Source organism: Gobius niger, assembly GCF_951799975.1.
Source record: "Gobius niger genome assembly, chromosome: 1".
In the NCBI taxonomy this organism is placed as follows: domain Eukaryota; kingdom Metazoa; phylum Chordata; class Actinopteri; order Gobiiformes; family Gobiidae; genus Gobius; species Gobius niger.
Genome location: NC_136852.1, coordinates 23,265,819 through 23,279,900, shown reverse-complemented (window position 1 = coordinate 23,279,900; position 14,082 = coordinate 23,265,819). Strand labels below are relative to the sequence as shown.

The 14,082-nt window shown below is 41.9% G+C and overlaps 2 protein-coding genes across 2 annotated transcripts in view; one reads left to right on the top strand and one right to left on the bottom strand.

Moving 5' to 3' along the window:
• Positions 1-4,127, top strand: part of dpf1 (double PHD fingers 1) — a 47,087-nt gene extending 42,960 nt beyond the window's left edge. Inside the window, 4 exon segments of the mRNA XM_079576351.1 lie at positions 270-389; positions 1,890-2,002; positions 2,111-2,192; positions 3,746-4,127. Coding sequence (XP_079432477.1) covers positions 270-389; positions 1,890-2,002; positions 2,111-2,192; positions 3,746-3,816 — 386 coding nt within the window. The 3' untranslated portion in view covers positions 3,817-4,127.
• Positions 4,128-10,537: 6,410 nt separating this feature from the next.
• On the bottom strand, positions 10,538-14,051 carry LOC306959397 (tapasin-related protein-like). Its single transcript, XM_079551497.1, has 6 exons — positions 13,922-14,051; positions 13,325-13,501; positions 12,812-13,090; positions 12,058-12,381; positions 11,137-11,484; positions 10,538-10,653 (listed from the first exon to the last, which is right to left on the bottom strand). The coding sequence occupies exons 1-6, from the start codon at positions 13,965-13,967 to the stop codon at positions 10,553-10,555; spliced, it is 1,275 nt and encodes a 424-aa protein (XP_079407623.1). The 5' UTR covers positions 13,968-14,051; the 3' UTR covers positions 10,538-10,552.
• Between the last annotated feature and the right edge of the window lie 31 nt (positions 14,052-14,082).

Here is a 14,082-nt window from a genome sequence, read left to right as displayed (position 1 = left end):
GCTGTGTATTCCCGGTGACACAGTCCTAGACCAGAAAGCAAACTAACGTTCATTTTCTTTTCTTTTAAAAAGTGAACTATGCACCGGAACAGTAAAGATTTAATTGGATCTTCTTTCTCTTTTCTGCTTTATGCTTTTCTATATACAGTCTCAAGACAACTGCTGGTTCAGTCTGGGTCAAGTCTGCCTTTTGACCTCTTCCACCCTCTGCGATATCAAGGCAGCCACACTTTTACTCACGCCCTCGTCTTTTTCTCTTTCTTCTTCAGCCAAGAAAGCGGCGGACGGCTCAGTAATCGCAAATGGCTACTGTGACTTCTGCCTGGGGGGGTCAAAGAAGACGGGATGTCCCGAGGACCTGATCTCATGTGCGGACTGCGGGCGCTCAGGTAGGCCTCGGCTGCAGGAGGTGATGGGCCGGAGAAAGGCGGTGCTCTGTTAATGCACAGAAAACCAAAATGTAAGGACCATACCAGTGCTTCTGTCCCACTGCAAACCATGTACAGTATATGGTATCAAGCCATTTGAAAACGCCCTGTGTCTTCTGCTTGGTGAAATACGAAGGTGCTTTTTATGTGGAAAAGGTCTGACTCAATCAGTCATGAGATTTGGAAATGTTTGCACTTACCCCTTCTGTTTATAGTGTATTATTACACAAAGCTCATTGTCTGCCACAATCTGTCACTATATAATTGATTATTAACATTGCATTCATTGAAGGACGTGGCTTTCACGCTGATGCTGAGCTCTTTCATTTCTGCGGTGAAAAAGAAAGACACATTTCTTTTACAAACATTTATTTCTTTAATTCAAGACTTGTCGACACGTCGCCTCTGCATTGTCAACAGAGAAACCACTCATGGTTAATGACTGCAAGTTGTACACAGTGAAAACTTCTCTGATGGCAAAACTAAAAGCTTGAAAACTTGGATGTAAAGTTGTTTTTTCATGTGTTTGGTACACACCATTAATGAGCGGCACTACCAGTGACGCTGTTTTTACTCAGACATGTAAGTTGAACATTGTGGCTGTTTTATTTTTGATGTATTCATTTTCATGGAGACAACATTTACCCCTTTTATGTTTGTTTTGATGCATGTCCCGTTTTTCTTGTACAAACAAACCTTCATAACAGAGAATTGTTAAAGATGTATCGTGGACCATTACAAGGCACTTTTGAATTTGTAAAATATTGCTCCTTTTGAATGTGAATGTAGTAAAGTGAGACTTGAATATTTTAAGTTTTTAGAGATTAGTTCTTGTTGTGTTTGTACTTATTGGTAAATGACTGTATGGCTCTGAACAGTTGCAACCCTCTGGAGAATTTGTGTGTAAAATTGCCTCATGTATGTAAACCCGCTTCTCTACATGACTCCAATTATACAATAAAAACATGAACCAAAAGTGCACACGTGGCTTGTAGTAATTGGGCAAATGAAATATTGGTATGGTCCTTAACAGCTCATGGTATTTGACGCATTGATCTCAACATTATGATTACTGTCAAAGTAAGTCAAAGCTGAGATATTACGGTGGCAGAGTGGTTTGTACTTTTGCCCCTCAGCCTCAGTTTGTATTCTGAATCTTGTTAGTGATGCCGAGAGCAGTTTGTGAATTGATAACTCCAAATTGCCCCTATATATATGTTGGCCACTCAACTAACTGCTGGCCACTGACTGAAATGTTTTCTGCTTTAGGCTCATGAATACATTTTGACTTGAACTTTTTAATGAACATTTTTAATCATAAAAGAAAGCGAATTTTGTCTGAATCAAAAGTGAAAAACAACAGGCCATGAATGTGAATGGACCTCATTAACTAAACTTGAATGAACACCATGCTCATCCATTTATTGAACCTGGAAACATGGCTGTGCTGTTGTGCACCAGGCCACCCCTCGTGTCTGCAGTTCACAGTCAACATGACGGCCGCTGTGAGGACCTACCGCTGGCAGTGCATCGAGTGCAAGTCCTGCAGCCTGTGTGGCACCTCCGAGAACGACGTACGAACCTTACTATAGCTGCACTTTACTATAAAATAACATAAATAAAGCAACAATGAATTTGAAGGGGTCACTTGTTAAATCTCAATGCGTCTCATCTTTTTTCAGGACCAGCTGCTGTTCTGTGATGATTGTGACAGAGGCTACCACATGTACTGCCTCAGCCCTCCCATGTCCGAGCCGCCAGAGGGTAAGACTACTTTACGTAACTATCAACAGACACTACTATTTTGGCTAAAGTATACAACACAGTTTAAACACAGGCTTTATTGCTAGTGTTGCATTTTATGGGCTTTATCGGTCAAGACTGAACTGGAAATCACGGCGCAGGGAAACTTTCAGGAGTCATGTGATTATCATTGCACTGTTACAAATTATTTATTTTCTTGCATTCAGAAGTACTCAAGGATTGGCAGGCTTTAATAATGCTTTTTTCATACAGACACGTTTGAATTCTGCATATTGAGTTCGCCCACACATGCTGATGCCATGAGATGTTGCTGTGTTTTTACCAGACGCGCCCTGATCATTTAGCACTGCAGTTAGCGCTTGTGCTTCAAGCTAGAAGGTTCCGGGTTCGATCCCCAGCTGGAGGGGCCTTTCTTTGTCAGTATACCCCAAGGGCAGCTGTGGCTACATTAGCAGCTTACCCTCACCAAGTATGGCGTGAATGAATGATGATAACAGTGTGGCACTTTGTGGCTTGTAAGGCAATACAAGTGTAAGCCATTATTATTTGTCTTTTTTTCTGTGTCAAATAGCCTCCATCGCAAAGCATGTTTTGTTAATTGCTAACAGCTACTGTATTTAGCCTTAGTTATAGGCTACTCCCTTTGTGCCCACTAAGGATGTGTATGTCTAGTCAATAGCCCATTACCCTAAATCCATAAAGTGCATATCAAATAATACAATTTAAAAAAGACTTTCTTTGAAACTGCAGCTGCTTCCTCCATCATCATCACACGCCAATAACGAGGTGCTGTATATCACACATTTGGACATAAAACAATTGCTCAGGGTGATGTTTGATGCGGTTGCCGTGACGACGAGTTGTGGGAAAGATTCAGTTTCCATGGAAAAAGTGTCACTCTGCCGAACGTACAGGAGCCACACTCGCTAACGGTGTCAAGCCTTGCCCACGCATCCTCATTTACAAAACACCAAACTGCTTCACACCTACAAAGACCTCTCTTCTCCGACTACATGATACGCTCTCCACTTGTATGTGCTCACATGCTTCAAATTCACACCAAACAGTAGATGCAAAATGATCATGGCGTGGAGGGAGGGAAATAGAGTAGGACTGTTTAATTAATGTCACAAATCCAACGAGGAAAATCCACATTGTCCAATCCTCTTTACTGAGGCCCCACAGACCGCACTACACGCTTTCATTTGACACTGTGTTTAATCTGCATGGCTTTACAATGGCATTAACATTGACGAACAGCTGTCAGCGCAAGATGAAATTATGTCAGTGAATAATCAGTATTGCACAAACTAAATGACATGAAAGAGCTAACCGACACTGAGGCGCTATAGCTTTCCATATAAAATAACAATTCACATCTAAACAAACGAGAGAAACAAAGTGTGGGCGTCATGTTTATTCAAAAAGTAGTTTATTACGGGTTCATTTTAAATTGGCAGAGATGCGACTACAAAAATGACTAGGAAAGTTCGATTTCTTTTGGCTTTGGCGCTCACTGAAAGTTGCCTCCATGTTTTTGCTGTCTGTTGCAGGGAGCTGGAGCTGCCATCTTTGCCTGAGACAGCTGAAAGAGAAGGCCTCAGCCTACATCACCCTCACCTAATCCACCAGGCTGCTCTCCGCTACCCCTTTCTCCTGCCCCACCTCTACGTCTATTGCCGCCCCTCGTCCGAGCCCCACCCCCTCTGCACCTCCTTCACCCCGATCCTCTCCGCAGGCGTACAATGTGTTTCTGACTTTAGACACTGAGCACACAGCTCCACAGGGCTCCACTCAAACCTCATACTTTGAGCATCTCTCTTTTTCTCTGAACCTGAAGCCAAAACGACTGTATACAAAGGAACTGACTGATCTGACTTCGAACCAATGAGAGGGAGCTGCGTCTATAGCCCCGCCTCTACCTAAAATAAGGATACAGATTAGGCTTAAATAGTGTGCCCATACATGATGTTGGTGAAGCGACAACTCGTACAGGCCTCTCTTGAAAACTGGCATCGCTAATAGTCCACATGCATCTATCCACACTCTAATGGTGATTTTAACTGATCGTAAGGTAACCCACATATGTTTTCAAGAGAGGCCATCTTATGCTCGTCAAACCCCAGTATTGGAAGTACTGGAGCGGGGCGGGGCTTGGGGCAGAGAGGCTCACTTTATCAGCTGGTAATACGAGTTCTGCGGAAAGACTCACACTCCAGTCGACCAAGTGCCCTTCAGCGGCGCGCACTCCTCCACGGGAACCCTCCAAAGAGCCCTTACCATCTCCAGCTCAAGCGCTGAGTGAGAATTAATAAGACGGAAAGGTGTTAGGCGGAGGACAAGAGGTGCGCGGATGACTCGGGATATCCGCCGCCTGGGCAGCAGGTTCTAGCAGGTCAACCAACTGTGAATTCTCCCCACAAAACTACTTCCCCCTTTTTCCTCTTTCTTGATGTGGCACAGCAAAGACAATTTGTTTCGTTTTTTTTTCTTCGAAATTGTACAAAAAAAAACTTCTCCATAACCTCCCAGCACAAAACAAACACCATCCGTAGACCTTTTCTTCTTTTTTTTTTGCATGGGATGTGAACTGCATTTTGGGATCAAGAACTAATAAAAATGGCCGACCGGGGAAAATTCTGATCCGAGAACTTCGGAAGATTGGGCGATTCGAGGGGCCAACAGCATCTTCTCACAAACCTTTCCTCACTTTCCTCTTTGTGAGATCAATGCGAGACACTCCCGTTGCAGAATGTACTCGATCCAGTGTGAACTTTTCAGAAATGACCAGGCCCCCCCAAACGAAAAGGGCCTTAAAACCTTTATGAATTGTTTTTATTTGCATGTAAATTCATTCATTTGTTTTTCGATTGTTTCTATTTTAATTGTAATGGAAAAGAAAGCACACTTAATTCGCAATAATGTGACATACAGTTGTGTGTGTGTGTGTGTGGGTGTGTGTGAGTGAGTGGGTGTCGACTTTCAGTGCATTTCGTGGCCATCCTTTTACGCTTGAGAGAGAAAGTCGCGAATGTACAAGACGATGTAGTATGTGTAACTCTTTGCAAATCAAGCACTTACGCCATTTGACATTTTATTTGTTGTTTTCGAGATGTGTCTTTCTCTTTGGTGCTCTTGTCTGCTTTTCCAAAATGGCTGTGGTACTGCAAACAACAACTGGGCTTTGACTCCAGTGCTGGGCTGGATTGTGTCATTCCACATTATGAAACAATGGAGATTTTTTTTAAATGGAAAAGATCGTGGGGTTTTGTTCACATGAAAGCAATGGTTGCACTTGACAGCACATTAATATCATGGTAATAGGATGGAAATCGTATGGCAGCTATAGGAATAACAAGGAATAAGGCATGTTGACATATTATGCGACCAGGGATATTCTAACCAAGTTTCCTGGTAATTGACAGTTACTCTATTACACTTTTCATTATCATGCTTTTTCTATACTATTACCATGCTATCACTAGGCAGTATTTTTGGCTCATGTGTGAAAATTGCTGCCCCGACAAGGTGGATTTTGCCCATAAAATCTGGCTCGTGACATTCAATCTTGATCTCTAGAACTAGAACTACAAAGCTAACACATGTTTGCAGATGATTTCCATGAATTTGATCATTTTGTTTTGCTTCAATGACATAGGAGGGACTGAATTACTCCAGCATGTCACTCCCTTCTATTTGAATTGAAAACCATCTTTAACTCAACCAAAAGTCTACGACGTTGCCTGGGAGAGTTTGTCAGTGAGTGCTTCACTTTAGCTCTAAATAGAATCGACACACAATGGGCTCCGGACTCTTTGTTGCCACAAAAGCCAGTCATTTAAACTAATATCTTTATTTTTGATTCCCCAGTAAATTGAAAACATTAAGCTAAAACCAACTTTGTGAGTGTTGCGTGACCTAATTGTTCTAATATTTTGTGTTGTATTCCCCCAAATGACTCTTAGATACCCAAAAAGTGGACACTGTCGGTGATGTTGCTGGTAATGAGTGTATGTTGATCAAAACTTTTGCACCTGGACGTTTTCTTGTTTCTCAGCACTTCAAGGAGAGGCTCATTTTGATTCACGCTGTTGGAATCTAGACTTGAAATGTGATAACGGTGAATACTGTACCGACCAGAGGTTGAGCCTTTATACTCATACTTATATCAGCATCATTAGTTACCAATCCGACCATACAAACAGATGTACTTTATGTGCCAGCATCTAAACTTGATAAAGGTTTTGGATAAGGTGTTCTTTATTCTTGGACCCCCCCCCCCCCCCCCCCAAGAAAAGAAAGAAACAAAAGAAATTCAGAATCTGGTGGATAAAATGCCTTGGGAATAGTCTGGGTTGTTTACGATTTGAGTGGAATTGTGGCCCGTGTAAGGATTATTGTTGACATTTTGGGCCACTTGTAAAATTGCTGTTTTGTGATCTTGTTTGCACTTTTTAATTTCCCCAAAATATTGAATTGTAAGTGTGTGTGAGCGCGAGAGAGCAAGGGACTTTGTTATTTATTTTTATCAGCTATTTTCAATGTGACTGTTGGTTGTATACACTGGATTTTTTTATTTGTATTTTTTACCTTTCTGGAGGCGAAATTCTTTTTAAGCCTCCTTATATTTTACATTTGCTCTTTTAACTCGGAGAAGGCTTTGAAACGTTGGACTGCGACGCATCGCCGAAATCACTGCTGTCAATCATTGTGTGGATTCATAAAGCTTTCTCCACTTTTTTCTCTCTCTTTCCTCGACTCATGTTTTCCATTAAAAAGATGGGATTGAATGATGACCTTTTCTAGCGTGTTGTTGTGGTGTGTGCTCACTTTTAAAAAAATGTTTATTTAGAAGAAATACTAGAGCTAGTGTAGTCTTGTGAGTCTGCCTCTGTGCCAAGTGGGCCAGTTCACCCGTCAGTTTAGATAGAGATTTTATTTCAAATTCCAGATACTGCATTCTCCCACACAAATAAAGTTGGATAGTTTACTATGCAGACTTTTATTATTTTAGTTTTTTCTTTCTTAAGGCATCATCTGTACTTGGTAGTGTAAGTGTTGCTTACAATTGGCCTCTCAATGACTGTTTACCCGGCTCAGGGTAAAATGAGTTGTTGATTCTGATACAACTTAAACAAGAGTTTTTTGAACAAGTTGAGAATAGGCTCTCAGAAAAAACATGAGGGGTACCATTACAAGTGACTGACCCCGCCAGACCCCTCCAATAAAGCAAAACTGAGTGGTCTTTAATAGTAACCAGCCTAAGGGACACCTGTGCAATATTCATGCGGTCTTACCAGTATCTTGATATGCCACATCTGTGAGGTGGGATGGATTATCTCGGTAAAGGAGAAGTGCTCACTCACAGATATTTTAACAATATTTGAAACAAATTGGTCTTTTGTGTGTATAGGAAATGTTTGAAGTCTTTGAGTTCAGCACATGAAAAATGGGAACAAAAACATAAGTATTGCTTTTTTGTTCAGTGTATATATGGCCTGCTGCCAAATAAAGATCATTAGTTGCTGACAAGGCTCCTTGGTGAACAGGCGAAAGTGCAGATGAACTTACATAAACACTTTTACTTGTATGTTAAAAGGGAGCGGCCGAGTGGTTGCTGCCTCTCAGGAAGGTTACATACTTTGTTGTTTCTGTAGGAATAAATAACATTTTGTCTCCAGCTGCTGGGGCAATCTGTCAGAAGCCGTGGGCAGCCACAGTGCACGAACAAGGATGTTGACCAGGATTTTTGGTCAGGATAACCACAGTTCATGTTAAAGGTTTATTGAGAGAAAGGCCTCCAGAATCGGTCCATCTTTTTGCGGTGGGAGTAGAGCAGCAAACAGTGAAAATGTGTTTTACCAAGTTAGACTTAGACCTAATATCATCAAAATAACCCTTGAGTAATTTTGCATTTTTAAATGTGGTCTCTTCAAATGAACGCTCAGACACTCTTCCTTGTAAAGAATAACAACAATGCGCCCGAGCCTTTTATAGCTGGACTCAAAATATTGTCCAAAGGCAACAGCAGCCCATTGTCCCTCATTGTTTCCCTGTGCTGCAGAGGAGCTCAGTTTGCTATGCAGGGCAGGTAGACTTTTGCTATTTGTGATGTATTCCTGGAGATGAGACATTCATCATTGCCGCGGCGTTGGCCAGAGCTGGCAGAGCTGCAGCAGCGGGTGAAGTCAAGCTGATCAACCATTCCATTTTTTTTTTTTTTTCTCTCCTCTCTCCCAGTTTTCTCTCCAAAAAGCCAGAAAACTAGTGCACACTTGGCTCCTCAGGGGGATATAGGTATTTTTAACAATGTGCACCAAAGAATAAACTCACAATTCCTCCATCCCTCTTCCCGTCTTTTGGCAAGGATCCAGGCTTTTCCCCAAATCCAGCGGACAACCCCATCCCCCCGCTGTGTGGCCCGTGAAAGTACAACCGTTTGAAGAGCACACATCATTATTTTGACCTCAGGCTGGGTCCACCACTGCAATTCATGCCAGTTTTACACATAACGTTTTTCAGTAAGTAATTATCATTTGAATAGTGGATAGAAACTGTATTGGCTTTATAAAGTTAACATTGTGGTGTCACTCAGGGTTATCTGCAGTGCAAGTCCATCCTGTTAAGGTGTGTTTTTTCTGGTTTAGACACAATTTTGTCCAATCCAGGTCTATTTTAGATCCTTTTTACATCTGGTTTAGTCCTGATTTGATCTTGATCTCGGCCTTGGGGTACTGGGTAGGTTAAATACTTTATGAGATGGTGCTTGGTGTGAAAAGTTTGAGAAGCACAGCTCTACGCCACATGCAATTTAAAATAAAAAAAACAGGACAAAATTACTAACTTTTCCCTGTTCAAATGGATGGTGAAACAAGCACATTATGCACCCGTGAAATAATCAAAAGTTGCGAATTGTAATTTTTCCTGAAAACTGGAGGAAATGACGAATAAGACTAGAAGTATAGCACAGTTTGTCCCCAGTGCTTCCTACTACTGTCTACTGTACTCTGCTCCATGTGTGAACTCCCATCCAATTACCACATCTCCCAGACACGCTCACACGCACACGCACGGGGGGGCACCGGCAGCCAATCAGACGCCGCGGTCAGGTTACCATGGAGACGGGCAGGCCTGTTTGCTGTGTCTGCTGCTGCTGCTGATGGGAGAGTGATGGATTACAGTAATGGGATAGGGGGAGAGAGAGAGAGAGGGAGGGGGGGAGAGAGACGAAGGGGGGAAAGAGTGAAAGAAAGAGGAAGAAAGGAAGTCTCATACATAAAGATATTGGAAATGTATGAACGCATCTGAAATGAAGCGACTTAAGAAAGATGACAAAATGAGAGGAAATGATAAAAGCGGAGGAGGATTGGTGGAATGGGGGAGGTGTGGGGCGAGGAGTGTTGGTAAATGGTTTTTGGGGGGTTGTGTGATTGAATTTCTGAGTCAGTCAGTCAGTCTGTCTGTCTGTCTGGTGTCTGGGCTGAACCTTGAGTCTGACCATCTGTCCTTGAAGCAAACATAGGGACACAGAGAGCCTCACCTTTGCATTATACAGCAGCACATTGCGGTCAATTACACATCAATTACTTTAGATGCGGAAAAAAATCTGAGAAAATGCCAAAACTTCAGTAAGAACACAATATTGTACAGATTATATTGCCCACTTAACACACATTTTATTTATCTTTTTTTTGTTGCTGTGCTGCTTCTACCCCCTGCTGCTTTGGGTGCTGGCCCATTTCCTGCAAAATATTTGTGAATACTTTTAATTTATTTACTTGGTTTACATCCACAAGTACCTATTATGGCTACGTTTCCATGTGTAAAATGTATTTAGTATAAGTATTGTGTGATATACGCATTTGTATCCTGTTAAAGTTACAGTCCACACTTAATTGTGTGTCTCCATGACAGTCATTTATTATTACAGCTGCATGAATAGAAGCAGAAGCACAATCAAGAATCTCCAACTCCCTCACGAAGTTCTAAAAACATACTTTTTAATCTCAAACTGCAGCTCAACACTGACACCCAGAGGCTGAATTAAGGGACAACCTCTGGAAATCAATTGTTCAAACGTTTAAACATCAGCACCTTTGACTGCATTACAAAACCATCACTGATTGAGTATTTATTATTTTCTACTGTATTATTAAGAGGAAGAGATCAAACAAAAAAATGCACACAGGATTTAAACAAACTCACTAAAATTAAGACTGGCACGTGTCAGTTTGAAGAGGCAGATTCAATCACACAAATAGACCAATTTAAAACTGATGAGGCCTCCTCCCTGGAGAAAAAAGAGCGGGTGTTACATTATTTCAAATGGACACAAAAATACGATCAAAAGTCATACAAGATCAACTTATACCTTTGAGCAGGTTCCGCAGTAGAAGGAGCAAACCAATCACTAATACGACGACACCCAGGAAGACCGCCACGAACATCCATTTACTTGGCTCTGTGTAAAATCACGTAAGATAAGTCATGATATACTCACTTTTATTTCAGCGCGTTTGGAAAACCTACAGGCAAGTCTACAACCATGAAAGATTTGAGTACCACTTTACATAAATATACCAAAGGATGTTAGTGTTGGGTAAATCACAGTGTCAAAACCAAAAGTGATATGAATCAAACATTCCATATAATGTATGGTAGTCCCAATTGTGTTTAAAGGGACTATACAGATTTCAAAACATTAAAAAAATTATGTATTTTCCTCCCCCTACAAGTTCCAGCAATAAGGTGTAGAATGAGCCCAAACCTATTCACCACAACTGCCTCTGAAATCTTGCACGGTCACTGAAAAAGTTGTTACTTCATGCACAAACTTAATATAGAAGGTGCAGTTACACGTATGACCTGAGGTGGCAGTAGTGAGTATAAAATGGCCAACTTGCATCTAGTCCCTTTAAATGAATAAGAAACCTGACAGATTTACCTTGCACAGTGAGAGTGAAGCTCTTCTTGATGGGCACCCTCAGGCTCTGGTGGGACACGGTGCAGGTGAACTGTCTCCCGGAGTCGCTGAGTTTGGGGCTGAGGTAGAAGAAAGCCGACAGACTGAGTGTCCGGTCCGGGTTGGGCTTGTGGCTGGAGTACAGGACATTATCCAGGACTTTAGGCAGAGGGGCGCCCACTCTGCGCCCCACGTCAGCCTCGTCTTGGTGGGTCCACTGGATGTCCACGTCCAGGGGATAGTAACGTTCCGCTTCGCAAATGACCTTCTTCTCCTCGCCCACAGTCAGGGTGAGAGACGAGCCGGTGTTTAGGGAAACTTTGGGAGCCTCTGCAAAAGGAGGTGATTGGATAAAGAGATGAGATAAAATCCGTTAAATGTCCAAATGTTTTGTCATTGTATTGTCTGTGTAGGCCCTCAAGCAGCCAGCCATGTTCCATATTTATAGCAGTTTTTAAAAGAAGTGACCGAGCATCTTGGATGAGAGATACCACCACTTCACTCAAAGATAAAACAACCAATGCTATTGTGTCTGTAGTGCAAAAGACTATTGTTAACATTATATAAGCAATTATGTATTTGGGCTGCAGTAGAGTAGTGAGTGCTAGAGCAGTAGGTCTAAAAACCTGCCTGATTTGCCCTGCCAACCTCTTACAGTTAGAGATAAGATAAGATAAGATAAGATAAGATAAGATAAGATACGCCTTTATTGATCCCACAATGGTGAAATCCACTTGTTACATTCAGAAACACTCAACAAGGTGTGCAGAATAGACAGGAAATGTGCAGACAATTAAATAGTACGAGGTTTCTTATGTACAATGACTACAAAAACTTCACCTACAGGAAGGTCAATGTGTTCAATGTGTTTCAACATCACAAAAACTATGACCCCCCCCTCACCTTCAATTTGCAGACTGATCTCCAGACTCCCGTGCAGCGGCAGCACTGTCACAGAGCACATGTATATGCCCTCACTGCTCATTTTACTGTAGGGGATGGAGTATGAAGCGTCGCCCGTCTGCAGCTTCTTCTGTGCCACCCCTGACCCCTGGCTCTTTCCTGTTTGACTGTTGTGACTGAACAGACTGGTCCTCTCGCCGCGCTTGTGCCACTCCACTGCAACGTTGGCCGCCTTGTGGTCGAGGGAGAAATGGCAGTCCAGTTTTTTCTCCGATCCCAGGGAGGCCTTGATGGACGGGGTCTGGGTCCTCATCACCATCACAACTGAAAATGTATTCACTTCTTGTCACTTTTTTCATCACACTGAGTGGATTTCAGTTGCATGGTGTCTAGATTGAGTAAAATGTATCACTCTTATTAAGCTTCGATAACTTGTTTATCATGCATCCAGACTTTGTACAGGCATAGAGAGAGCTTTGCCTTGTGACACAATATTATAACAAGAAGCACAATGATAGTGAAACAACAGACTTTACTTTACTTTTTGTTATATGATATTTGAGTCTCTATTCAAATACTGTGCTGATATGCAAAATCTGTAAGCAAATCAACACAACAACTGCAAAGAATTCAGAGTTTGGTCACTGCTATATCTTCACAGCTTTTATAAACATATAGTTGCTTGTAAAATTGAACATTTGATCTATTTTCCTATTAAATTGAAGGGCTCAATTATTGTTTTTTTATGCTGTACCTGTTGTGGTCAGTATTTCCCTGTCCTCTATAGCGGTCCAGTTCCTGTAGTCGTGTTGTCCCGTGGGGGGCTTGTCTGTGGACTGTCTGATGAAGCTGAGGACTGTGATCTGGTTTTTCGTGTCTGTTATCTTCCCTGTGAACCAGCGGTTGTACTCGTGTTCCCCTCGGACGGGCCAGCGCATGTGGATCCCCTCGGTGCTGTACCGCTGCAGCTCACAGGTCAACTGGTCGATCGAATCCACGCCCTCAACAAACCGACGAACATCCAGCTTCAAAGCTAAAAGAAAACAATGTGCAGAAACAAAAAAAATGTTTGCCACCGTGAATCATAGTCTCTATCTAAACCTCTCCCCTGCATCCTCTTCTCACACACACACAAACATACAAAATCAGGACTAGAACAAAGCTAAAATGGAACTAAATGTATAAAATGTATCTCAGTCAGAAGGAGGACCTCAGTGATTTTGCCCAGTCATAACAGCTTCTTTTGATTTACAGCATATAAACTTACATGTGATGAGGAAGGTGACAGCATTAGGGTTGATGGGAGAGTCCCCTTTTTGGCCAAACTGCAGCATTGCTTCTCTATTGCTGTGCTTAGTCTCCACCAACCCCTCACTATTGTAAAACACAGCTTCATCTATGAAGTTGCAAGGCAGCCACGGAATTTGATAGGCCCAGAGCACGCCTGCAAACAGACATGATTGTTAGTTGCACTTTGGGTTTGTAGGGGATTTCTTGATCATTTGTTCGTGTAATGCTCAGTTTATAGAAGAAATTACCACAAAGCAACATAAAGTTTCCCAATAACGACAGTATACCTTTGTTAAATCAGTGTCACATAATGTAATTATCATAAACAAGTTGAACATCTAAATTTGGACCAGTTCAAACATAAGGAACCAGGCATGCAAGGGGGGGAAATGAATCAAATAAAAACCCAGATGTAGCTAGTGGTTTCAAAACTAGGATAATGCTACGTCTACTGATAGAATAAGAGAACATATTGACATTTACAGACCATATGGCAAAATCTTGAATGGTAGACCAATACATGTTGTCTCCAGCCCCACAGATACACTAAAACAACATACACAACTTTACTCACCTGTTGAAAGACAAACGTAAGCTAATATCTTTAAGCGTACACCCATGGTTATTCATTGGTAAAACACAGAGCTTCCTTATAGTTGTGAACGAACCAGCTCTGTCGCTTTCACTTTCATTTCAACAGAAACTCTGCAGTGAAGTATTACAACGCAGTACCCA